This window comes from Mesoplodon densirostris, chromosome 2 (assembly GCF_025265405.1).
Source record: "Mesoplodon densirostris isolate mMesDen1 chromosome 2, mMesDen1 primary haplotype, whole genome shotgun sequence".
Classification (NCBI taxonomy): Eukaryota; Metazoa; Chordata; class Mammalia; order Artiodactyla; family Ziphiidae; genus Mesoplodon; species Mesoplodon densirostris.
Window position 1 is genome coordinate 67,695,977 of NC_082662.1, and position 24,264 is coordinate 67,720,240.

General features: G+C 38.0%; 1 protein-coding gene across 1 annotated transcript in view; it reads left to right on the plus strand.

Annotated features, from left to right (window-relative positions):
* Nucleotides 1–24,264, plus strand: part of MSH4 (mutS homolog 4) — a 92,582-nt gene that overhangs the window by 34,440 nt on the left and 33,878 nt on the right. The window contains exon 9 of the mRNA XM_060084581.1: nt 11,057–11,131. Coding sequence (XP_059940564.1) covers nt 11,057–11,131 — 75 coding nt within the window. The remainder of the gene's footprint in view (nt 1–11,056; nt 11,132–24,264) is intronic.

Genomic DNA, 24,264 nt, shown 5'->3' on the forward strand with positions numbered 1-24,264 from the left:
CTAGACCACCAGGGAAGTCCTGCCAATAATGTCCTTTATAGAAAAAGGATTCAGTTAAGAATCAAGCATTGCCTTTAGTTTTTGTGTCTATTTAGTCTTCAATCATCACCTTGACACTTGAAAATTATGGGTATGTATTTTCGCTCAATTTGGGTTTGTCTGATGTTTCCTCATCATTAGATTCAGGTAATATTTTATTATAGGAAAGAATTAATTATCAGATTATACCTGAGAGCAGTCTCTTTGTTGTCACCTTGTGTAATGTGTAGTATTACACAGTCATACATATTCATGATTTAATTGCTCTGGCTATAAGAATTAGTAATATACCATTGACCCTTGAACAACATGAGGCTTAAGGGTGCTGACCCCCTGCAAATTGAAAATCCTCATATAATTTTTGACTTCCCCCAAACTTAACTATTGATAGCCTACTGTTGACTGGAGTCCTTACTGATAACATAAACAGCTGATTAATACATATTTTGTATGTTATATGTTTTTATACTGTATTCATACAATAAAGTAAGCTAGAGAAAAGAAAACATTATTAAGAAAATCATAAGGAAGAGAAAATACATCTCCAGTAGACATGTGTATTTATTGAAAAAAATCTGCGTTTAAGTGGACCCATGCAGTTCAAACCTGTGTTGTTCAAGGGTCAGCTGAACATGTTTTTGCATTAGACTGTTTCTGGTTATATTAAGAAAGGAATATCAGTTTAGCCAACTAGCTCTCTGGGAAATATCTGTGATTAAATAACCAGCTTCTGTAATCAGTTTGACTGTCAGGTTTTAGAAAAGCCCAGTGGGCTAAGTGTAAGGTAATTCTGTAAACTGAGAATCTGGCATCTTTTTTTCCAGTCTAGAAAAGGCAATCTGTAACTAGCTCCATAAGGTTTTTATGGGCCAGTGTTACTTCCCACCCTTTTTAGTTTTGGGGGGATCAGTCATAGTTGTACATTTTTTCCTTAACCAGCATATCTGTCCTTTGTGGAGGCTTTTTAAAACATACTTTCCACACCTGAAACTAACACAACATTGTAAATCAACTATACTCCAATAAAACATTTTAAAAAGAAAAAAATAAAGTAAAAAAAATACTTTTCAGATGAGATATACTAACTTTTAAGGAAACTTAAGCAATATATTGACTTTATACATAATTCATGAATTTCAGTATTCCTTATACTGTTTCTCAGTTGCTGTTTCCTTAACCATCTGGAGATATATTTTAAATGAGGCTTTTCCTTCGTTTAATATAAGCGTATATATATATATCTTAATTAAACATGATATTTACTAAATTAATTCAGACTTGTGCTGGTTAAATTGCATTATTTGCTTAAGCTTGTGGGTGAACTAAATGTTCTTTTGGCTGAATTTTATGATTGGCTTAAACTTCTGAATGTTCTCTGAAAATTTCCAGTATGGAATTGTTTGCCTAAGATGAATTCTCATATTTTCTCTTTAAGAATATTGATTTTAGAAAATGCATATTTTCTGATCATAAGTATTCATTGAGAATAAAACTTAAATTTATTATTTTAATTAATCCAAATGTCTTTTCTTTTTATGCAGTGTTTATAACCTTACAATTTAATGTATTGCATTAAGAATGTTTGTGTTTTCCATTATAAACATCCAAAATACTTCCTGCAACATTTGAAAACCTTGATATCAAAGAATTTTTTTCAAGTTTTTACCCAAGTTTCTTTGCTTTGTTTTGAATAACTTAATTTTTTTCCATTGATTTCAGACTGCCATATAGAGTATGTAGTACATGGCTCCTTCTTTAATTAATTCAACAAGTTATTTTCCCAAGCATTGTAATGAGTGCTAGGGATACAGTAAGAAGTAAATCTCTAATCCAAAGGAATTTATAATTCATTTTGAGATTTTGGTTAAAAAAAAAGCAATTACAGCGTAGTATTATCAGGAACTGTAAGGTATCTGATATTCTACCCTACTTGCAAGCTAACAAGTTAGCCTGCCACAGTTTCATACATGCTGACAGAAGACACAGACTCCTAGGTCAGAGAGAAAGGACTTTATACTCACAATGGCAATATCCAGAGTATCAACATTTTCTTGCACTGATTCTCCAAGCTCCTTTTCCCACAGGGCGATGTGAAGAGGGCTAGGTGATACCTGCACATACAGAGTTTTACAGGAGAGAATTGCTGATCTTAGGGAACCTGAATCTTTTATAATGGGCAGTAAGCATATTTGCCTGCTATTATGCAGAGAGGCACCATCTTTATCTTCTGAGACTGTAAGCAAACCTGCCCTTTGCTGTAGAAGGAGACATTATATCTTTCAAGGCTATTCACTATATAAATATCCTTGAAAAGTCTGTCCAGAACAAAGGCAGTCAGTGCCTTTGCTCATAAGATATGCAAAAACACAAAAGGCCAGTAGAGAATTGTCTCCCAGTTCTCCACGAAGAAGCTCTTTCTCTTCTTGGCTTTGAAGAAGCAAGCTGTAAAGAGACTGTATTAGTGTTCTATTGCTGCATAACAAATGACCTCAACTAGAGCAGCTTAAAACTACACATATTTATTATCTCACAGTTTCTGTCAGTTAGGAGTCTATGCATATCTTAGCTTGGTTCTCTGCTTAGGGTCTTACAAACTGTAGTTAAAGTGTCATTCAGGGCTGGATACTCATCTGGAGTACTCACCTAGGGAAGAGTCTGCCTCTCTGCTCATGTGGTATGGGCAACACTTAATACCTTGCAACTGTAAGATTCATTGCTGTTTACTTTTTCAAAGCCATTAAGGTAGGAAGAGATTGGAAGGAGAGACAGAGAAAGAAGAAACAGGAAATCACTAATGATATAAGAGGTTAAGAGAGTACCTGTGTAAATATAGTAAGACAACTCCTCCACAGCAGGATTTCTCAAACTTGGCACTGTTGACATGTTGGGATGGATAATTCTTTTACTGTTCTGTGCATTCTAAAATGTTTAGCAGTATTCATAGCTTCTACCCACTAGATGCCAATAGAATCCAATTGTTATACCCAATTGTTACAGCCAGAAATGTATTCAGGCATGACAACAGTGAACACCCATGTGATGACCACTCAGGTAAAGGAACAGATATTGCCAGTACTTCAGAACTCCCCTTCTGTTCCTTCCTGTTCATTATTGTCTACCTCCCTCCAAAAAGAAACCACTTTTTATTAATTACTTTTTTGTTTTTCTTTATAACTTAGTTTTACCTGTTCTTTTAAAAACTTTAAATATAAGGAATCATTCAGTGTGTATTTTTTATATCTGCCTTCTTCTATCCAACATTGTGTTTGTAAGATTTAGTCATGTTGTTGCATGTAGCTGTAGCTCATTTATTTCCATTGCTATATAATATTCCACTGTATGAGTATGCCATTATTCAGTTCACTGTTGTTGGACTTCTGAGTTGTTGGCAGGTTTTGGCAATTAGAAATAATACTGCTTAATTATTTTATACCTGCTTCTTAATAAAATTTTGGACATATTTTTATTGGGTACATAGGAATGGAACTTCTGAGTCTTGAGGTGTATCTTCAACTTTAGTTGAACTTTTGGCAAACATGATGTTTGCCAAAATGTTTTTCAAAATGATTGTACTAATCTACAGTCCCATCAGGAGGGTATGAGAAGTCCCATTGCTCTTATCCAAAACCTGATATTGTCAGTTTAAAAATCTTAGCCATAGTGGTTGGTAGATAGTAGTATTTCATTGTGGTTTTAATTTGCTTTTTCCTGTTAATGAGGTTGAATACCCTTTCATATGTATATTGACAATTTGACTATCTTCTTTTGTGAAGGTCTTGCCCATTTTTCTATTGAGTTATCATCTTTTATGATTTGTAGAGCTGTTTATATAAGCCCTTCGTTGCTTCTGTGTTGTGAATATCTTCTCCCACTTTGTAATTGGCTTTTTTTGCTCAGTATTGTGGAGTAGACATTGTTGGTGTGCCACCCACATCCCCTTGGCATTCACTTTTGTGTATGGAAGACATCTCACTGCAAGCAAGCTGAAACTTTCTGCCTGAGGACTTTCTCTGGCCACCGGAGAGACTAGAGAGTAATCAGGAAGTTGCTGACCCAGTGATAGGTCTTGACAAATACTGAACTGAAGTTGGTGAACAATTGCCCCATTTTCCTTACCTCTGGAAGTAGTTTCTGAAGCTTACTTTACACCATCTCTGAGAGGTCTCCAGCATGATTGAGCCATGGTACCATACACTGGTAACTGGATCATCATTACATCCTATATTGATGTTCTTCCCTTGCCTTCTTACTTCCCCACTCTCTTGCCTATACTTCCTGGAATTACTTTTCAAATAAATTATTTGGTTTCTAAAAATTGGTTTTTGGAGAACCTATCCTGCGTCAGTGGTGTCTTTTGATGAATAGAAATTCCTTTTCTATGGTTCATTATTTTATATATATTATGAAACAGTCACCACAGTAAGTATAGTTAACACTCATCCCCATGCATAGTTTTAAATTTTTTTCTCGTGATGAGGACTTTAAGATCTACACTCTTAGTAACTTTCAAATATGCAATACAGTGTCATTAACTGTAGTTACCATGCCGTATATTACATCACCACGACTTATTTATTTTATAGCTGGAAGTTTGTACCTTTTGACCTTCTCCCATTTTGCCTCTCCCCCACATCCTAACTCTGGCAACCACCAATCAGTTCCCTGTATTTATGAGTTTGGTTTTTTGTTTGTTTTTAGATCCATGTATAAGTGAGATCATGTGGTATTTGTCTCTGTCTGACTTATTAGAAGTCTTTAATTTAAATATAGTCTACTTTATTTTTTTCCTTTATAGTTAGTGTTTGTTGTATCCTGCTTAAGAAGTCTTTACCTACCCCAGTGTCTTGATTGTACCTGTGGGATTTTAATTTATGGAGATCACTGAGTGATGACATGGAGAGGCTAATGCCATTTAAAGGCTATATGTATATATATACTTTTAAAATCTAAACTTATTTATTTATTTTTGGCTGCATTGCGTCTTTGTTGCTGTGTGCGGGCTTTCTCTAGTTGCGGTGAGCGGGGGCTACTCTTTGTTGTGGTGCACGGGCTTCTCATTGCGGTGGCTTCTCCTGTTGTGGAGCACAGGCTCAGTAGTTGTGACACATGGACTTAGTTGCTCCGTGGCATGTGGAATCTTCCCAGACCAGGGCTCGAACCCATGTCCTCTGTGTTGGCAGGCGGGTTCTTAACCACTGCACCACCAGGGAAGTCCAAAGGATATTCTTATTACTTACAATTCCTGAGAGAAAGAAGTACGTCATGCAGAATCACATGGGGAGGTACCAGGATTACTCAGGAGGTGGAGGACTGGGGGAAAAATATTGCAAAACCTTAAATTACTGCAGTAGTAGGAACTTGTTAGGTGAAAACATCCCCTATTTAGTAAGAAGCAAAACACACAGATGGTGGGATTTGTGGTTGGAGTATTTTAATGTGATTTTTGTGTGCCCACAAAAACCAGACCATGGGGGAGATGTAAACAACTTGGCCATTAGTTTGAACCTGTGATTAATGTGTGCCAAATCATCAGTTATGAAACTTATAAAAGTTTGGTTAGAATATCCAAGGTAATGAAGATATTCTTCTTTGTTATATTCCAGATGCTTTATTGTTTTATGTTTAGATTTACAGTCCACCTGGAATTGATATTTGTATGTGGTGTGAAGAAGGGGCCATATTTAATTTTTTCTTGTACAGATTCATAATTGTATTGGTACCATTTATGGAGAAGACTTTCCTTTGCCTACTGCTCCACAGTCAACCTTTGTCATAAATCAAGTGCCCATATATGATTTTCTTTCTAGACTCTATTCTATACCATTGGACTCTCTGTCTGCCCTTGTGCTGATACCACAGTTTCTTAATTACTCTATTATAAGTTGATATTCATTAGAGTTAGTCTTTCCATGCTGTTCTTCTTCAAGAGTATCTTGGCTATTTTTGGAAGATGTTCTTCTTCAGTAATAGTGATGATAATTGTCTTATGTTTGGTGAATTTTATTTATTTTTAATATTCCAGTTAGTTTCAGAGATTCGTTATAAGAGAGCACGAGATAACTTGTTTTGGGGCTAACAACATTCATTTGAGTATTTCTTCTAAATTGATCCATATAGTCTTGGAAAAGTTCAGGTATTTTGCAATGGGGATATAGGTTAGGAGGCTTCAAAGAGAAATCGCTCATAGCTATACAAGCTTACCTCAGGAAACAAGAAAAATATCAAATAAACAACCTAACGTTACACCTAGAGCAACTAGAGAAAGAAGAACAAACAAAACCCAAAGTTAATGGAAGAGCAGAAATAGAGACTAAAAAAACAGAAAAGATAACAAAACTAAAAGCTGGTTCTTTGAAAAGATAAACAAAATTGATAAATCTTTAGCCAGACTCATCAAGAAAAAAAGGGAGAGGGCTCAAATCAATAAAATTAGAAATGAAAAAGAAGTTACAACCGACACCACAGAAATACAAAGGGCCATAAGAGATTACTACAAGCAACTATATGCCAATAAAATGGACAACCTAGAAGAAATGGACAAATTCTTAGCAAGATAAGAAATGGGCAAATTCTTAGAAAGATACAATCTCCCAAGACTGTACCAGCAAGAAGTAGAAAACATGAACAGACCAGTTACAAGTACTGAAATTGAATCTGAGATTAAAAACCTCCGTTCAAACAAAAGTCCAGGACCAGATGGCTTCACAGGGGAATTCTATCAAACATTTAGAGAAGAGTTAACACCTGTCCTTCTGAAACTATTCCAAAAAATTTCAGAGGAAGGAACACTTCCAAACTCATTCTATAAAACCACCATCACCCTGATATCAAAAACAGACAACAATACCATAAAGAAAGAAAATTACAGGCCAGTATCACTGATGAACATAGACGCAAAAATCCTCAACAAAATTCTAGCACACCGAATCCAACAATACGTTAAAAGGATCATACACCATATTCAAGTGGGATTTATCCCAGGGATGCAAGGATTTTTCAATATCTACAAATCATTCAGTATGAGATACCACACTAACAAAATGAAGAATAAAAATCATGTGATCATCTCAGTAGATGCAGAAAAAGCTTTTGATAAAATTCAACATCGATTTATGATAAAAACAGAAAGTGGGCATAGAGAGAACCTACCTCAACATATTATAAAGGCCATATATGACAAATCCACAGCTAACATCATACTCATTGGTGAAAAGCTGAAAGCATTTCCTCTAAGATCAGGGACAAGACCAGGATGTCAACTCTTGCCACTTCTGTTCAACATCATTTTGGAGGTCCTAGCCATGGCAATCTGAGAAGAAAAAGAAATAAAAGGAATCCAAATTGGAAAAGAAGGAGTAAAACTGTCACTGTTTGCAGATGACACGATAGCAGACTTAGAAAATCCTAAGATACTAGAGCTTATCAATGAATTTGTTAAAGTTGTAGGATACAAAAGTAATACACAGAAATCTGTTGCATTTCTATACACTAACAATGAAAGTTCAGAAAGAGAAATTAAGGAAACAGTCCCTTTTACCATCACATCAAAAAGGATAAAATACCAGGAATAAACCTTTCTAAGGAGGCAACAGACCTGTACTCCAGAAACTGAGACACTGATGAAAGAAACTGAAGATGACGCAAACAGATGGAAAGATATCCATGTTCTTGGATTGGAAAAATCAATATTGTCAAAATGACTATACTACCCAAGGCAATCTACAGATTCAGTGCAATCCTTATCATATTACCAATGGCATTTTTCACAGAACTAGAACAAAATTTTTAAAAAATTGTATGGAAACACAAAAGACCCTGAATAGCCAAAGCAATGTTGGAAAGAAAAGTGGAACTGGAGGAAGCAGGTTCCCTGACTTCAGACTGTACTACAAAGCTACAGTAATCAAAACAGTGTGGTACTCATACAAAAATAGAGATATATAGATCAATGGAACAGGATAGAAAGCCCAGAGATAAACCCATGCACTTATGGTCAATTAATCTATGACAGAGGAGGCAGGAGTATGTAATGCACAAAAGACAGTCTCTTCTGTATTTTAATAATAAGTGGTGCTGGGAAAACTGGACACCTACATGTAAAAGAATGAAATTAGAACATTCTCTAACACCATACAGAAAAATAAACTCAAAATGGATTAAAGTCCTAAATGTAAGACCAGGTACTATAAAACTCTTAGAGGAAAACATAGGCAGAACACACTTTGACATAAATCACAGCAGTATCTGTGGATCCATCTCCTAGAGTAATGGAAGTAAAGCCAAAAATAAATAAATGGGACCTAATTAAATTTAAAAGTTTTGGTGCAGTAAAGGGAACCATAAAAAAAGAAAAAAGACAACTTACAGAATGGGAAAAAAATATTTGCAAATGATGCGACTGACAAGGGATTAATCTCCAAAATATACAAACAGCTCATACAGCTCAATATCAAAAAACAAACAGCCCAATCAAAAAATGGGCAGAATGGGACTTCCCTGGTGGTCCGGTAGTTAAGAATCCACCTTGCAATGCAGGGGATGCCAGTTCGATCACTGGTCAGGGAACTAAGATCCCACACGCTGCAGGGCAACTAAGCTTGCACGCTACAACTAGAGAGTCCGTGTGCCGCAGCTACAGAGCCCATGCTCTCTGGAGCCCATGCGCCACAACTACAGAGCCCACGTGCTCTGGAGCCCACATGCCACAACTAGAGAGAAGCCTGTGCACTGCAATGAAGAACCTGCATGCTGCAATGAAATATCCTGCATGCCGCAACTAACACCCAACACAGACTAAATAAATAAATAAATAAATTTTTTAAATGGGCAGAAGATCTAAAAAGACATTTTCTCAAAGAAGACATACAGATGGGCAAAAAGCACATGAACATTGCTAATTACATTGCTAATAAGAGAAATGGAAATTAAAACTTCAATGAGGTATCACCTCACACCAGTCAGAATGGCCATGATTAAAATTCTACAAATAATAAATGCTGGAGAGGGTGTGGAGGAAAGCGAACCCTCCTACACAGTTGGTGGGAATGTAAATTGGTACAGCCACTATGGAGAACACTATGGTGGTTCCTTAAAAAACTAAAAATAGAGCTACCATATTATCCTGCAACCCCACTACTAGGCATATATCTGGAGAAAAACAATCCAAAAAGATAACATGCACCAAGGGACTTCCCTGGTGGCACAGTGGTTAAGAATCCACCTGCCAGTGCAGAGGACATGGGTTCGAGCCCTGGTCTGGGAAGATCCCACATGCTGCAGAGCAGCTAAGCCTGTGTACCACAACTACTGAGCCTGTGCTCTAGAGCCTACAAGCCACAACTACTGAAGCCCGTGCACCTAGAGCCCGTGCTCCGCAACAAGATAAGCCACTGCAATGAGAAGCCCACGCACTGCAACAGAGTTACCCCTACTCGCTGCAGCTAGAGAGCCCACGTGCATCAATGAAGACCCAATGCAGCCAAAAATAAATAAATAAATTTATTAAAGGAAAAAAAAAAACAGTAGCCAAGACATGGAAGCAACCTAAGTGTCCATTGACAGATGAATGAATGGATAAAGAAGATGTCATGTATACACATGCAGACACACACACACACACACACAGTGGAATATTAGCCATAAAAAAGAATGAAATTATGCCATTTGCAACAACATGGATGGACCTAGAGATTATCAAGATAAGTGAAGTAAGTAAGACAGAGAAAGAAAAATACCATATGATATCACTTAGGTGGAATCCAAAGAATGACACAATGAACTTATTTACAAAACAGAACTGGACTTACAAACATAGAAAACAAACTTGTGGTTACTAAGTGGGAGAGGGGGAGGGATAAATTAGGAGTTTGGGATTAAAATATACACATTACTATATATAAAATAGAAAACCAGCAAGGGCCTACTATAGCACATGGAACTATACTCAATATCTTGTAATAACCTATAATGGAAGAGAATGTAAAAAAAGAATATGTATTACATATTATTTAATCTTTATATATTCTTGATATTTTTATATATATGTAAAACTGAATCACTTTTCTGTACACTTGAAACTAATACAACATTGTAAATCAACTATATGTCAATAAAAATAAAACAGCTCTATATCAAGCACATTACATCATAATTGTAATATCCTAAAACTCCTTGTCAGTATTGGTAAATTAGTCCATTCACAAGCATTCCTCATTTCCCCAGGTTTAGTACCAATGTTTGGCTTTGGAGATGGTATGATTTGATTTTTTAAAAATTTATTTATAGGGCTTCCCTGGTGGCGCAGTGGTTGAGAGTCCGCCTGCCGGTGCGGGGAGTGCGGGTTCGTGCCCCGGTCCGGGAGGATCCCGCATGCTGCGGAGCGGCTGGGCCCATGGGCCGTGGCCTCTGGGCCTGTGCGTCCGGAGCCTGTGCTCCGCGGCGGGAGGGGCCACGGCGGTGAGAGGCCCGCGTACCAAAAAAAAAAAAAAAAAAAATTTATTTATAAAATTTAGAATGTTGATGTTGCTTTATTTTGAAAAACTATAATTAGTTTGGACCACTGGAATTATGAAAATTGTTTTACTTGCATAAACAGGAACCGATGAGGGAAATTCATGTTCTATAACTATCTGGGAGGTTTGGATTCAGTTTTTCAAGTATCATCCATTTATCAGTGTCTTTTCTGCCTTTTAAAATTAATCTTAGTCTCTTAGTGCTGGTCAGTATTGAATTGTATCTCCTTTTGCTACTGTGGGTTAAGCTGGACACAAAGGGTTTTATATAGAAATGAAAGTTGGATACAGTGAGGTGAACTCTTCTCACTGTCAGACTCACAGGAGACTAGTGTATTAGGCTTATCATGATGGGTCAGTAATTTGTAATCATTGTCTAGGCTGTTATCCTGCCTAGATTGATAAATAAAAATGTATGGGAAATGAAAGTGTAGAATGTTCAAGAGGAAAACCCATTAATGTGTTAAATATTTATGGTGTCCACATTTGGATTTTTATCTTAATAGGTTAATGCAGCTGAATCAAAGATAACAAATTTAATATACCTAAAACATACCTTGGAACTCGTGGATCCTTTAAAGGTAATTTTTATGTGTATATGTTGTTTAAAACATATCTAGCATCAGTTTTTTTAAACTTTTTGTTTTGAAAAAATTTCCAACAGTAAGTTGTGAGAATAGTATAATGAATTCCCATATTCTCTCTCTTTCCACACACAGCACACAAACATATTATCGTCCTTATTATTACCTTACTGAACCATTTGAGAATAAGTTGCATTACCTAAATACTAAAGTGCATATCTCCTAAGAACAAAGATGTTCTCTTGCATAACCACAATATGATTTAAAAATTCAGGATATTTAACATTGGTAAAATACTATTAAGTTGACCCTTGAACAATATGGGGGTCAGGAACACCAACCCTGTGTGCAGTGGAAATTCTGCATATAACTTATTGTTGGACCTTTGAATATTCAGTTCCTCCACATCCACAGTTCCTCTGTATCTGCAGTTCCATATCTGCAGATTCAACTAACCGCAGATCATGTAGTACTGTGGTATTTATTGTACTATTGAAAAAAGTCCACCCATAACTGGACCCTCTCACAGTTCAAACCCGTGTTGTTCAAGGATCAACTGTATATTATATATAGCCTATATTCACATTTTTCCAGTTGTCCTAATACTGTTCTTTATGCTATTTTTTTTTTCCTGGTACATTATCCAGTAAAGGACCATGCATTGTATTTAATGTCATGTTTCTTTACACTTTTTTAAAGTGAAAAGTTTCTCAGCCTTGCTTTGCCTTTTGTGATATTGACATCTTGAAGAGTAAGGGTCAGGGTTTTTTTAAATATCTTTATTGGAATATAATTACTTTCCAGTGTTGTGTTAGCTTCTGTTGTGCAACAAAGTGAATCAGCTATAAGTATACATATATCCCCATATCCCCCTCCTCTTGCGCCTCCCTCCCACCCTCCTTGTCTCACCCCTCTAGGTGGTCACAAAGCATCGAGCTGATCTCCGTGTGCTATGCAGCAGCTTCCCACTAGCCATCCATTATACATTTGCTAGTGTATATATGTCAGTGCTACTCTCTCATTTTGTCTCAGCTTCCCCTTCCCTCTCTCTGTCCTCAAGTCCATTCTCTACATCTGCACCTTTATTCCTGCCCTGCCTCTAGTTTCATCAGTACCGTTTATTTAGATCCCATATATGTGTGTTAGCATACGATATTTCTTTTATTCTTACTAACTTACTTCACTCTATGACACTCTAGGTCCATCCACCTCAGTACACATAACTCAATTTCACTCCTTTTTATGTCTGAGTAATATTCCATTGTATATATGTGCCACATCTTCTTTATCCATTCATGTGTTGATGGACATTTAGCTTGCTTCCATGTCCTGGCAATTGTAAACAATGCTGCAGTGAACATTGTGGTACATGTATCTTTTTGAATTATGGTTTTCTCAGGGTATATGCCCAGTAGTGGGATTGCTGGGTCATATGGTAATTCTATTTTTAGTTTTCTAAGGAACCTCCATATTGTCCTCCATAGTGGCTATATCAATTTACATTCCCACCAACAGTGTAGGAGGAAACCCTTTTCCCCACACCCTCTCCAGCATTTATTGTTTGTACATTTGTTGATGATGACCATTGTGACCAGTGTGAGGAGATACCTCATTATGGTTGTTTGCACTTCTCTAATGATTAGTGATGTTGAGCATCTTTTCATGTGTTTCTTGGCAATGTGTATGTCTTCTTTGGAGAAATGTCTATTTAGTCTTATGCTCATTTTTGGATTGGGTTCTTTGTTTTTTTCATATTGAGCTACAGAGCTGCTTGTATATTTTGGAGATTAATCCTTTGTCAGTTGCTTCGTTTGAAAATATTTTCTCCCATTCTGAGGGTTATCTTTTGGTCCTGTTTATGGTTTCCTTTGCTGTGCAAAGCTTGAAGTTTAATTAGGTCCCATTTGTTTACTTTTGATTTTATTTTCATTACTCCAGGAGGTGGGTCAAAAAAGATCTTGCTGTGATTTATGTCATAGAGTGTTCTGCCTATGTTTTCCTCTAAGAGTTTCATAGTGTCTGGCCTTACATTTAGGTCTTTAATCCACTTTGAGTTTATTTTTGTATATGGTGTTATGGAGTGTTCTAATTTCATTCTTTTACATGTAGCTGTCCACTTTTCCTAGCTCCACTTAATGAAGAGCCTGTCTTTTCTACACTGTATATTCTTGCCTCCTTTGCCAAAGATAAGGTGACTATATGTACGTGGGTTTACCTCTGGGCTTTCTGTCCAGTTCCATTGACCTATATTTCTGTTTTGTGCCAGTACCATACTGTCTTGATTACTATAGCTTTGTAGTATATCTGAAGTCAGTAAGCCTGATTCATACGTTCCATTTTTCTTTCTCAAGATTGCTTTGTCTATTCGAGATCTTTTGTGTTTCCATACAAATTGTGAAATTTTTTGTTCTAGTTCTGTGAAAAATGCCACTGATAATTTGATGGGCATTACTTTGAATCTGTAGCTGCTTTTGGTAATGTAGTCATTTTCACAATATTGATTCTTCCAATCCAAGAACATGGTATATCTTTCCATCTGTTTGTATCATCTTTGATTTCTTTCATCAGTGTCTTGTAGTTTGCTGCATACAGGTTTTTTGCCTCCTTAGGTATGTTTATTCCTAGGTATTTTATGTCTTTGTTGGAATGGTAAATGGGAGTGTTTCCTTGATTTCTCTTTCTGGTTTTTTGTTGTTAGTATATAGGAATGCAAGAGATTTCTGTGCATTCATTTTGTATCCTGTTACTTTACCAAATTCATTGATTAGCTCTAGTAGTTTTCTGGTGGCATCTTTAGGATTTTCTATGTATAGTATCATGTCATCTGTAAACAGTGACAGTTTTACTTCTTCTTATCCTATTTGGATTCATTTCATTTTTTTTCCTTCTCTGACTGCTGTGGCTAAAACTTCCAAAAGTATGTTGAATAATAGTGGTGAGAGTGGGCAACCTTGTCTTGTTCCTGATCGTAGAGGAAATGCTTTCCGTTTTTCACCATTGAGAATGATGTTGGCTGTAGGTTTGTCATATATGGCTTTTATTATGTTGAGGTAGCTTCCCTCTATGCCCACTTTCTGGAGAGTTTTTATCCTAAATGGGTGCTGAATGTTGTCAAAAGCTTTTCCTGCATCTATTGAGATTATCATATGGTTTTTATACTTCAGTTTCTTAATATGGTGTATCACATTGATTGATTTGCATATATTGAAGAATCCTTGCATTCCTGGAATAAACCCCACTTGATCATGGTGTATGATCCTTTTAATGTGCTGTTGGATTCTGTTTGCTAGTATTTTGTTGAAGATTTTTGCATCTATGTTCCTCAGTGATATTGGCCTGTAGTTTCTCTCTTTGTGACATCTTTGTCTGGTTTTGGTATCAAGGTGATGGTGGCCTCGTAGAATGAGTTTGGGAGTGTTCCTCCCTCTGCTATATTTTGGGAGAGTTTGAGAAGGATAGGTGTTAACTCTTCTCTAAATGTTTGATAGAATTCGCCTTTGAAGCCGTCTGATCCTGGACTTCTGCTTGTTGGAAGGTTGTTAATCACAGTTTCAATTTCACTGCTTGTGATTGGTCTGTTCTTGTTCTCTATTTCTTCCTGGTTCAGTCTTGAAAAGGTATAACCATACTTCTGTAAGAATTTGTCCATTTCTTCCAGGTTGTTCCTTTTATTGGCATATAGTTGCTTGTAGTAGTCTCTCATCATCCTTTGTTTTTCTGCAGTGTCAGTAGTTGCTTGTCCTTTTTCATTTCTAATTCTGTTGATTTGAGTCTTCTCCCTTTTTTTTCTGATGAGTCTGGCTAAATGGTTTATCAATTTTGTTTATCTTCTCAAAGAAGCAGCTTTTACTTTTATTGATCTTTGCTCTTGTTTCCTTCATTTTTTTAAAATTTATATCTTATCTGGTTTTTATGATTTCTTTCCTTCTGCTGACTTTGAGTTTTTTTGTTCTTCTTTCTCTAATTGCTTTAGATGTAAGGTTAGGTTGTTTGAGATTTTTCTTGTTTCTTGAGGTAGGACTGTGTTGCTATAATCTTCCCTCTTAGAACAGCTTTTGCTGCATCCCATAGGTTTTGGGTCATTGTGTTTTCATTGTCATTTGTTTCCAGGTATTTTTTGATTTCCTCTTTGATTTCTTCAGTGATCTCTTGGTTGTTTAGTAGCATATTGCTTAGACTCCATGTGTTTGTATTTTTTTTACAGATTTTTTTCCTGTAATTGATATCTAGTCTCATAGCGTTGTGGTTGGAAAAGATGCTTGATACGATTTCAATTTTCTTAAATTTACCAACGCTTGATTTGTGACCCAAGATACAGTTTATCCTGGAGAATGTTCCATGAGCACTTGAAAAGAAAGTGTATTCTATTGTTTTTGGATGGAATGTCCTATAAATATCAATTAAGTCCATCTTTTTTAATGTGTCATTTAAAGCTTTTTTTTCCTTATTTATTTTCTGTTTGGATGATCTGTTGATTGGTGTAAGTGGGGTGTTAAAGTCAACTACTATTATTGTGTTGCTGTTGATTTCCCATTTTATGGCTGTTAGCATTTGTCTTATGTATCGAGGTGCTCCTATGTTGGGTGCATAGATATTTACAATTGTTAAATCTTCTTCTTGGATTGGTCCCTTGATCATTATGTAGTGTCCTTCCTTGTCTCTTGTAATAGTCTTTATTTTAAAGTTTATTTTTTCTGATATGAATATTGCTACTCCAGCTATCTTTTGATTTCCATTTGCATGGAATATCTTTTCCCATCCCCTTACTTTCAGTCTGTATGTGTCCCTTGTTCTGAAGTGGTCTCTTGTAGACAGCATATATGTGGGTCTCATTTTTGTATCCATTCAGCCAGTCTGGGTCCTTTGGTTGGGGCATTTAATCCATTTACGTTTAAGGTAATTATTGAAAAGTATGTTCCTAGTACCATTATCTTAATTGTTTTGGGTTTGTTTTTGTAAGTCCTTTCCTCCTCTTGTGTTTCCTGCCTAGAGAAGTTCCTTTAGCATTTGTTGTAAAGCTGGTTTGGTGGTGCTGAATTCTCTTAACTTGTTTGTCTGTAAAGCTTTTGATTTCTCCGTCGAATCTGAATGTGATACTTGCTGGGTAGAGTAATCTTGGTTGTAGGTTTTCCCCTTTCATCACTTTAAATATATCTTCCCACTCCCTTCAGGCCTGTAGAGTTTCTGCTGAAATATCAGCTGTTAATCTTATGGGGATTCCCTTGAATGTTTTTCATTGCTTTTCCCTTGATGCTCTTAATATTTTTTCTTTGTGTTTAATTTTTGTTAGCTCGACTAATATGTGTCTCGGCATGTTTCTCCTTGGGTGATTTATTTATTTATTTATTTATTTAATTTTTTGCTTTATAACAAATTTAATCAGTTATACATGTACATATGTTTCCATATCCCCTCGCTTTTGCGTCTCCCTCCCACCCTCCCTATCCCACCCCTCCAAGCGGTCACAAAGAACCGAGCTGATCTCCCTGTGCTATGCGGCTGCTTCCCACTAGCTATCTACCTTACGTTTGGTAGTGTATATATGTCCATGCCGCTCTTTCACTTTGTCACAGCTTACCCTTCCCCCTCCCCATATCCTCAAGTCCATGCTCTAGTAGGTCTGTGTCTTTATTCCTGTTTTACCCCTAGGTTCTTGATGACATTTTTTTTCTTACATTCCATATATATGTGTCAGCATACAGTATTTGTCTTTCTCTTTCTGACTTACTTCACTCTGTATGACAGACTCTAGGTCCATCCACCTCATTACAAATAGCTCAATTTCATTTCTTTTTATGGCTGAGTAATATTCCATTGTATATATGTGCCACATCTTCTTTACCCATTCATCCGATGATGGACACTTAGGTTGTTTCCATCTCTGGGCTATTGTAAATAGGGCTGCTATGAACATTTTGGTACATGTCTCTTTTTGAATTATGGTTTTCTCAGGGTATATGCCCAGTAGTGGGATTGCTGGGTCATATGGTAGTTCTATTTGTAGTTTTTTAAGGAACCTCCATACCGTTCTCCATAGTGGCTGTACCAATTCACATTCCCACCAGCAGTGCAAGAGTGTTCCCTTTTTTCCACACCCTCTCCAGCATTTATTGTTCCTAGATTTTTTGATGATGGCCATTCTGACTGGTGTGAGATGATATCTCATTGTAGTTTTGATTTGAATTTCTCTAATGAGTAAAGATGTTGAGCATCCTTTCATGTGTTTGTTGGCTGACTGTATATCTTCTGTGGAGAAATGTCTATTTAGGTCTTCTGCCCATTTTTGGATTGGGTTGTTTGTTTTTTTGCTATTGAGCTGCATGAGCTGCTTATAAATTTTGGAGATTAATCCTTTGTCAGTTGCTTCATTTGCAAATATTTTCTCCCATTCTGAGGGTTGTCTTTTGGTCTTGTTTATGGTTTCCTTTGCTGTGCAAAAGCTTTTAAGTTTCATTAGGTCCCATGTGTTTATTTTTGTCTTTATTTCCATTTCTCTAGGAGGTGGGTCAAAAAGGATCTTGCTGTGATTTATGTCATAGAGTGTTCTGCCTATGTTTTCCTCTAGGAGTTTGATAGTGTCTGGCCTTACATTTAGGTCTTTAATCCATTTTGAGCTTATTTTTGTGTATGGTGTTAGGGAGTGATCTAATCTCATACTTTTACATGTCCCTGTCCAGTTTTCCCAGCACCACTTATTGAAGAGACTGTCCTTTCTCCACTGTACATTCCTGCCTCCTTTATCAAAGATAAGGTGACCATATGTCCGTGGGTTTATCTCTGGGCTTTCTATCCTGTTCCATTGATCTATCTTTCTGTTTTTGTGCCAGTACCATACTGTCTTGATTACTGTAGCTTTGTAGTATAGTCTGAAGTCAGTGAGCCTGCTTCCTCCAGCTCCATTTTTCGTTCTCAAGATTGCTTTGGCTATTCGGGGTCTTTTGTGTTTCCATACAAATTGTGAAATTTTTTGTTCTAGTTCTGTGAAAAATGCCAGTGGTAGTTTGATTGGGATTGCATTGAATCTGTAGATTCCTTTGTGTAGTAGAGTCATTTTCACCATGTTGATTCTTCCAATCCAAGAACATGGTACATCTCTCCATCTATTTGTATCATCTTTAATTTCTTTCATCAGTGTCTTATAATTTTCTGCATACAGGTCTTTTGTCTCCTTAGGTAGGTTTATTCCTAGATATTTTATTCTTTTTGTTGCAATGGTAAATGGGAGTGTTTCCTTGATTTCACTTTCAGATTTTTCATCATTAGTATATAGGAATGCCAGAGATTTCTGTGCATTAATTTTGTATCCTGCAACTTTACCAAATTCATTGATTAACTCTAGTAGTTTTCTGGTAGCATCTTTAGGATTCTCTATGTATAGTATCATGTCATCTGCAAACAGTGACAGCTTTACTTCTTCTTTTCCGATTTGGATTCCTTTTATTTCCTTTTCTTCTCTGATTGCTGTGACTAAAACTTCCAAAACTAGGTTGAATAAGAGTGGTGAGAGTGGGCAACCTTGTCTTGTTCCTGAGCTTACTGGAAATGGTTTCAGTTTTTCACCATTGAGGACGATGCTGGCTGTGGGTTTGTCATATATGGCCTTTATTATGTTGAGGAAAGTTCCCTCTATGCCTACTTTCTGCAGGGTTTTTATCATAAATGGGTGTTGAATTTTGTCGAAAGCTTTCTCTGCATCTATTGAGATGATCATATGGTTTTTCTCCTTCAATTTGTTAATATGGTGTATCACGTTGATTGATTTGCGTATATTGAAGAATCCTTGCATTCCTGGAATAAACCCCACTTGATCATGGTGTATGATCCTTTTAATGTACTGTTGGATTCTGTTTGCTAGTATTTTGTTGAGGATTTTTGCATCTATGTTCCTCAGTGATATTGGCCTGTAGTTTTCTTTCTTTGTGACATCCTTGTCTGGTTTGGTATCAAGGTGATGGTGGCCTCGTAGAATGAGTTTGGGAGTGTTCCTCCCTCTGCTATATTTTGGAAGAGTTTCAGAAGGATAGGTGTTAGCTCTTCTCTAAATGCTTGATAGAATTCGCCTGTGAAGCCATCTGGTCCTGGGCTTTTGTTTGTTGGAAGATTTTTTATCAGAGTTTCAATTTCAGTGCTTGTGATTGGTCTGTTCATATTTTCTATTTCTTCCTGATTCAGTCTTGGCAGGTTGTGCATTTCTAAGAATTTGTCCATTTCTTCCAGGTTGTCCATTTTATTGGCATAGAGTTGTTTATAGTAATATCTCATGATCTTTTGTATTTCTGCAGTGTCAGTTGTTACTTCTCCTTTTTCATTTCTAATTCTATTGATTTGAGTCTTCTCCCTTTTTTTCTTGATGAGTCTGGCTAATGGTTTATCAATTTTGTTTATCTTCTCAAAGAACCAGCTTTTAGTTTTATTGATCTTTGCTATCGTTTCCTTCATTTCTTTTTCATTTATTTCTGATCTGATTTTTATGATTTCTTTCCTTCTGCTAACTTTGGGATGTTTTTGTTCTTCTTTCTCTAATTGCTTTAGGTGCAAGGTTAGGTTGTTTATTCAAGATGTTTTCTGTTTCTTAAGGTGGGATTGTATTGCTATAAACTTCCCTCTTAGAACTGCTTTAGCTGCATCCCATAGGTTTTGGGTCGTCGTGTCTCCATTGTCATTTGTTTCTAGGTATTTTTAAATTTCCTCTTTGATTTCTTCAGTGATCACTTCGTTATTAAGTAGTGTATTGTTTAGATTCCATGTGTTTGTATTTTTTAGAGCTCTTTTCCTGTAATTGATATCTAGTCTCATAGCATTGTGGTTGGAAAAGATACTTCATACAATTTCAATTTTCTTAAATTTACCAAGGCTTGATTTGTGACCCAAGATATGATCTATCCTGGAGAATGTTCCATGAGCACTTTAGAAAAATGTGTATTCTGTCGTTTTTGGATGGAATGTCCTATAAATATCAATTAAGTCCATCTTGTTTAATGTATCATTTAAAGCTTGTGTTTCCTTATTTATTTTCATTTTGGATGATCTGTCCATTGGTGAAAGTGGGGTGTTAAAGTCCCCTACTATGATTGTGTTACTGTCGATTTCTCTTTTTATGGCTGTTAGTATTTGCCTTATGTATTGAGGTGCTCCTATGTTTGGTGCATAAATATTTACAATTGTTATATCTTCTTCTTAGATCGATCCCTTGATCATTATGTAGTGTCCTTCTTTGTCTCTTCTAGTAGTCTTTATTTTAAAGTCTATTTTGTCTGATATGAGAATTGCTACTCCAGCTTTCTTTTGGTTTCCATTTGCATTGAATATCTTTTTCCATCCCTTTACTTTCAGTCTGTATGTGTCTCTAGGTCTGAAGTAGGTCTCTTGTAGGCAGCATATATATGGGTCTTGTTTTTGTATCCATTCAGCCAATCTGTGTCTTTTGGTGGGAGCATTTAGTCCATTTACATTTAAGGTAATTATCGATATGTATGTTCCTATTCCCATTTTCTTAATTGTTTTGGGTTCGTTATTGTAGGTCTTTTACTTCTGTTGTGTTTCTTGCCTAGAGAAGTTCCTTTAGCATTTGTTGTAAAGCTGGTTTGGTGGTGCTGAACTCTCTCAGCTTTTGCTTGTCTGTAAACGTTTTAATTTCTCCATCAAATCTGAATGAGATCCTTGCTGGGTAGAGTAATCTTGGTTGCAGGTTTTTCTCCTTCATCACTTTAATTATGTCCTGCCACTCCCTTCTGGCTTGTAGAGTTTCTGCTGAGAGATCAGCTGTTATCCTGATGGGGATTCCCTTGTGTGTTATTTGTTGTTTTTGCCTTGCTGCTTTTAATATGATTTCTTTGTGTTTCATTTTTGACAGTTTGATTAATATGTGTCTTGGCGTATTTCTCCTTGGATTTATTCTGTATGGGACTCTCTGTGCCTCCTGGACTTGATTAACTATTTCTTTTCCCATATTAGGGAAGTTTTCAACTATAATCTCTTCAAATATTTTCTCAGTCCCTTTCTTTTTCTCTTCTTCTTCTGGAACCCCTATAATTCGAATGTTGGTGCGTTTAATGTTGTCCCAGAGGTCTCTGAGACTGTCCTCTGTTCTTTTCATTCTTTTTTCTTTATTTTGCTCTGCAGCAGTTATTTCCACTATTTTATCTTCCACCTCACTTATCCGTTCTTCTGCCTCAATTTTTCTGCTATTGATCCCATCTAGAGTATTTTTTATTTCATGTATTGTGTTTTTAATCGATGCTTGATTCATCTTTAGTTCTTCTAGGGCCTTTTTAACTGTTTCTTGCATTTTGTCTATTCTATTTCCAAGATTTTGGATCTAGGAAATAGAATCTTGGATCATCTTTACCATCATTATTCTGAATTCTTTTTCAGGTAGACTGCTATTACCTCTTCATTTGTTAGATCTGGTGGGTTTTTATCTTGCTCCTTCTCCTGCTGTGTCTTTTTCTGTCTTCTCATTTTGCTTATGTTACTGTGTTTGGGGTCTCCTTTTTGCAGGCTGCAGGTTCGTAGTTCCCGTTGTTTTTGGTGTCTGTCCCCAGTGGCTAAGGTTGGTTTAGTGGGTTGTGTAGGCTTCCTGGTGGAGGGGACTAGTGCCTGTGTTCTGGTGGATGAGGCTGGATCTTGTCTTTCTGGTGGGCAGGTCCACGTCTGCTGGTGTGTTTTGGGGTGTCTGCGGACTTTTTATGATTTTAGGCCACCTCTCTGCTAATGGGTGGCGTTGTGTTCCTGTCTTGCTAGTTGTTTGGCATAGGGTGTCCAGCACTGTAGCTTGCTGGTCGTTGAGTGAAGCTGGGTGCTGGTGTTGAGATGGAGATCTCTCGAAGATTTTTGCCGTTTGATATTATGTGGAGCTGGGAGGTCTCTTGTGGACCTTCAGTGTCCTCAAGTTGGCTCTCCCACCTCAGAGGCACAGCACTGACTCCGGGCTCCTCAATTTGGGATGATGTGTTGTCTATTCATGTATTCCACAGATGCAGGGTACTTCAAGTTGATTGTGGAGCTTTAATCCGCTGCTTCTGAGGCTGCTGGGAGAGGTTTCCCTTTCTCTTCTTTGTTCTCACAGCTCCTGGGTCTCAGCTTTGGATTTGGCCCCGCCTCTGCGTGTAGGTCGCCGGAGGGCGTCTGTTCTTCGCTCAGACAGGACAGAGTTAAAGGAGCAGCCTCTTTGGGGACTCTGGCTCCCTCAGGCCGGGCGGGAGGGAGGGGCACGGAGTGCGGGGCGAGCCTGCAGCGGCAGAGTTCGGCATGACGTTGCACCAGCCCGAGGCGCGCCGTGCGTTCTCCCAGGGAAGCCACCCCTGGATCCCGGGACCCCGGCAGTGGCGGGCTGCACAGGCTCCCGGACGGGCGGTGTGGGCAGTGACCTGCGCTCGCACACAGGCTTCTTGGCGGTGGCAGCAGCAGCCCCAGCGTCCCACGCCCGTCACTGGGCTCCGCGCTTTCAGTCGCGACTCGCGCCCGTCTGTGGAGCCCCTTTAAGCAGCGCTCTTAATCCCCTCTCCTCGTGCACCAGGAAACCAAGAGGGAAGAAAAAGTCTCTTGCCTCTTCGGCAGATCCAGAGTTTTCCCGGACTCCCTCCCGGCTAGCTGTGGCACATTAGCCCCCTTCAGGCTGAGTTCTCGCCGCCAGCCCCAGTCCTCTCCCTGTGCTCTGACCGAAGCCCGAGCCTCAGCTTCCAGCGCTGCGCACCCCGGCGGGCGAGCAGACAAGCCTCTCGGGCTGGTGAGTGCCGCTCGGCACCGATCCTCTGTGTGGGGATCTCTCCGCTTTTCCCTACCCAGGTATGTGGGGAGTTTCTTGCCTTTTGGGAGGTCTGGGGTCTTCTGCCAGCGTTCAGTAGGTGTTCTGTAGGAGTTGTTCCACGTGTAGCTGTATTTCTGGTGTATCCGTGGGGAGGAAGGTGATCTCTGCGTCTTACTCTTCCGCCATCTTACCCGGAAGCTCTCCTTGGGTTTATTCTTTATGGGACTCTCTGTACTTCCTGGACTTGGGTGGCTATTTCCTTTCCCATGCTGGGGAATTTTTCAACTATAATCTCTTCAAATATTTTCAGCCCCACTTTTTTTTCTTCTTCTTCTGGGACTCCTATAATTTGAATGTTGTTGTGCTTAATGTTGTCCCAGAGGTCTCGGAGGCTGTCCTCCATTCTTTTCATTCTTTTTTCTTTACTCTGTGACATTTATTTCCACCATTTTATTTTCCCGCTCTCTAGTCCGTTCTTCTCCCTCAGTTATTGTGTTATTGATTCCTTCTAGAGTGTTTTTTATTTCAGTTATTGTGTTGTTCATTAATGTTTGTTTGCTCTTTAGTTCTTCTAGGTCCTTGTTAAACGTTTCTTGTATTTTCTGTGTTCTATTTCCAAGATTTTGGATCATGTTTACTATCATTACTCTGAATTCGTTTTCAGTTAGTTTGCCTATTTCCTCTTCATTTATTTGGTCTTGTGCGTTTTTATCTTGCTCCTTTGTCTGTAAGATATTTCTCTGTCTTCTTATTTTGTCTAATATACAGTATTTGAGGTCTCTTTTCCCTAGGCTGCAGGGTCACAGTTCCTCTTACTTCTGTTCTCTGCCCCCAGTGGTGGTGTTGGTCCAGTGTCTTGCGTAGGATTCCTGATGGGAGGGACTGGTGCTTGCGTTCTGGTGGGTGGAGCTGAGTTTTCCCTCTGATGAGCAGGGCCGTGTCAGGTGATTTGTTTTGGGTGTCTGTTAGCTTAGTATGACTTTAGGTAGTCTGTGTGCTGATAGGTGGGTTTGTGTTCCTGTCTTGTTTGTTGATCGGTATGATGTGTCCAGTGCTGGGAGCTGCTGGCACTTGGGTGTACCTGGGTCTTAGATTCAGATAGAGGCCTCAGTGAGAGCTCTTGGCAGTTAATCTTCCCTGGGACCGGGAATTCTCTGGTGGTCCAGCATCCTGGACCCAGTGCTGCCACTCCCGAGCCTCAGCCCCATCTTCTGGTCAAGGAACCAGGACCCTGCAAGTCACTTGTTCTGGCAATAAAGGGGATTAAAAATATATATATAAAAGACTAACAAAACCCCAGACAAATGGTAAAAAGTAAAATCAAACAAATGCAAACAGAAACAAGGAAACATGCCACACACACAGAAAAGAAACAAAAACA